The 2947-nt window shown below is 41.0% G+C and overlaps 1 protein-coding gene across 1 annotated transcript in view; it reads right to left on the bottom strand.

Moving 5' to 3' along the window:
- Window positions 1-1832, bottom strand: part of LOC118747829 — a 3544-nt gene extending 1712 nt beyond the window's left edge. Inside the window, exon 1 of the mRNA XM_036482043.1 lies at window positions 51-1832. Coding sequence (XP_036337936.1) covers window positions 51-1823 — 1773 coding nt within the window. The 5' untranslated portion in view covers window positions 1824-1832. The remainder of the gene's footprint in view (window positions 1-50) is intronic.
- Between the last annotated feature and the right edge of the window lie 1115 nt (window positions 1833-2947).

Raw genomic sequence — 2947 nt, 5'->3', positions numbered from 1 at the left:
AAAAAAGCCACACTACTCAAACAAATGCCGACACCATAAGCGATCCACACCCATTCGAACTCCTTCAGTGTAAGCACTTGGTGCCTGTGCCTGCTACTGGGATCCTTAAGACTGAAACGCCCCAATCTGACCATCGTAAAGAAAGTCTCTTTATACCAATGTACAAGTAAACCATTTTCACGTGCACGCAAACAAAAATCACTCAATAGGTCTTTGTACATGGAATTCTCACTGATGGGCAAACTAAGGAGGGCGCCTTTTGTGTAGTACAATTTTTCCGATAAGCGAAATAACGGATATTGGAAATACTTTTGACGCTCCTCAATTGTTGGCCACATCAATGAACTCATTATATAACCATAACGGTTGTCCAATTTGCGTATATTTTTTTGATATTCATCAAAAGTCGGTACTATCTCGAATATCTGGCTATGTTCTCTCCAAAATTCCACGCCTTTGTAAAATTTAATTTCAGCTATATCTGGTTGAGAGACTTGTATCTGTAGATTGCGTTCACCAACTTCACTAAATTCTTCAATCGGTGTCTCACGCGGGGGAACTGTCAACCAATTCACTAATTTTGTGGAAAAGAAGCTATTCAATGTACCACCCAAAGCAAAGATCAGTATAAAAATAATACGCCGAGTGCCATAATTAAAACGAACGGTAGAGGACTGGCAGACAATACCACGCAGTAAATCAAAATGCCAGGGATTTATAAGTAAGAGTAGTAATCGACGCTTGCCGTCTAAACTTCCGCCGCATGCCAAGTTGACATGAATGGCGTCAATGACGCACAAACACCAAACGATGGCAAATAGACTAACTATAACAGCTGGACCGAAAATTTTTGTATAAAAGTAGAATGTTTCCAAAGGCGCTTCCACTGGCAGCATGGTTAGCCATTGATAAAACTCGACCGGATAGATGTACTCGTGTAAATTTTCTTCCTTTTGCGGAGTCGATAGACTCGCACCCACATCGATCGAATCATTGCGAGCGGCCTGGCGAATATCCTCCATGTAAAGCACATGCTCTGCCGTTGATTCATAGTTATCGGGCAAGTATAGTTGAAAATTATATCGCCTGGCGAATGTCTTCAAAAAGTAGCCGATGTAACCATCTATGATAAGGCAACCATTCTTTCGGTACAACATGGTCAACGGCTCTACTTGGTCAATTAATATACGTAATCTCTTTCGTCGTACGTCTATAAAACGATTCGGATAAATGGGCGTGGCGGATCGTAGATCGCGAGCTTCCAATTCGAAATCGGGAAATTGATTGTAAGAATGATAGATGTGTGTGGTTGCAAAATCGCGATGTATAAGCACAGCATGAAGAAATCGTACTTGTTCGCAGTGTTTGAAAAATGTCACAATATCCGATTTGGCGCTGGATGCGAGATCGCCGTTGTGTATAGCCAAAACACGTCTGGTGCGAATGTGCTGCAGATCTTTAGCAAATGCCAATAAGAAATCCTTATTGGTGAGTACTTTCACGCAAACTATAGCCAATATGAAGCTATTGCCAGTGCCGCGTACATACACCGGAAGGCTCGTATTCAATTGCATAAATGGCAGTTCGAAGTTCGTTGGTAGCTGCTCGTCCACACAATCACTCGGATGATTCTTTAACAGAAAGTAACTAACGAACCGACTCTCGGTTTGCACTCGCTGCAATAAGTTTTGGAATCCTCTAGTGAAATCGACAGTGTTAGGCTGCATAATGGAGTAGTGGCCATAACTGATTTGCTTACTAACCGCGGCAACTTCTAAATACAACGAGCAAATAAAGCAAACTACTGCTAATGGATAGAACATTTTGCAGTGTACGCGACAAAGGATTTTGAATAGCAAAAAAATTAGGCCAACAGTATGCCGCTTTTATACAATTTGTAGTTGACAGGGAAAGTTTTGGTATTTGCATACATATTAGTCGACACTATTTGCATTTACAATGGATATTTACTTACTTAGGTAAATCATGTACTTGCGATAAGTGATAGCGTGTGTGAATGATTCGACATGTTTTCACACCTGCCTAGTGGTCAAGTTTAAACATTTAGCTTTACAAATTGCATGACTCTTGATTATTTGGCACTATTTACAATTCCACCCAGGGGAGGTGCTTGGAAATTTTCCACGTGATTTTCCTTGTCGCTAGCAAGTCGCTTGTAATGCACGTGAGTGCAAGTTTCTTATCAAACCATTTGTGAGTTCTGAATTTTTAATTCTTGCCTAATGCGTCATTTTCATTTAAATTTGAGTGACAATAGGGTAAAACGTATATGTACATATGTACATATATGAGAAGCAAATGTTCAGCAATTCATTCGGGCTGGATTACAAAATTTGAGGAGGAAATGTTTCGAAGCAGCCAACCAAAGGAACACACATAGGCCATGAGCATTAGCCGTTTGGGATACCACTACGAATGGGAACTGCAAAGTTATAGCAAAAAACCATGCGTGCCGAAAATGCAAAAGCCGCTCAGTTTGAGGGGACTTTTTATTATCAATACCCGCCTCGACCAGAAAGACCTGACTTGGTTTTCGCCTAGCGTTTGCTGATTTAACACAACACCTATTTAACAAAGAGTAGTCTATAATGGTACTTGCACCTTCCTCTTTCTTTATGAAACTAGGTCGAGTGTGCTCATCAGCGAGGAAGCTTCCTGCTTCTATATAAGTCTAACAAAGGAATAAAGAGGACCGTAATCGACCCCAGGACCATGCTGGCCGCCTGGATTTCTGTGCAGATATTTACCTCCCTTACCGCCCCCGCACACATCAGCACCTAATCGACTGTTTCCTTAATAGCATAAATCTCTTTCTGGAATTTACTGCAGTGATCTGAAAGCTCAAATTTAAGGCTGATGGAGATTTTCTTTTAAAAGACCAATCCATCGAATCATCCATCGAGCTTCAACCTATCCTCGAAAAAGT

Source organism: Rhagoletis pomonella, unplaced genomic scaffold, assembly GCF_013731165.1.
Source record: "Rhagoletis pomonella isolate Grant_MI unplaced genomic scaffold, Rhpom_1.0 Rhpom_scaffold_00001, whole genome shotgun sequence".
Lineage (NCBI taxonomy): Eukaryota > Metazoa > Arthropoda > Insecta > Diptera > Tephritidae > Rhagoletis > Rhagoletis pomonella.
Note: the sequence above shows the minus strand (reverse complement) of the source record. Positions and strands in the feature narration are given on the sequence as shown.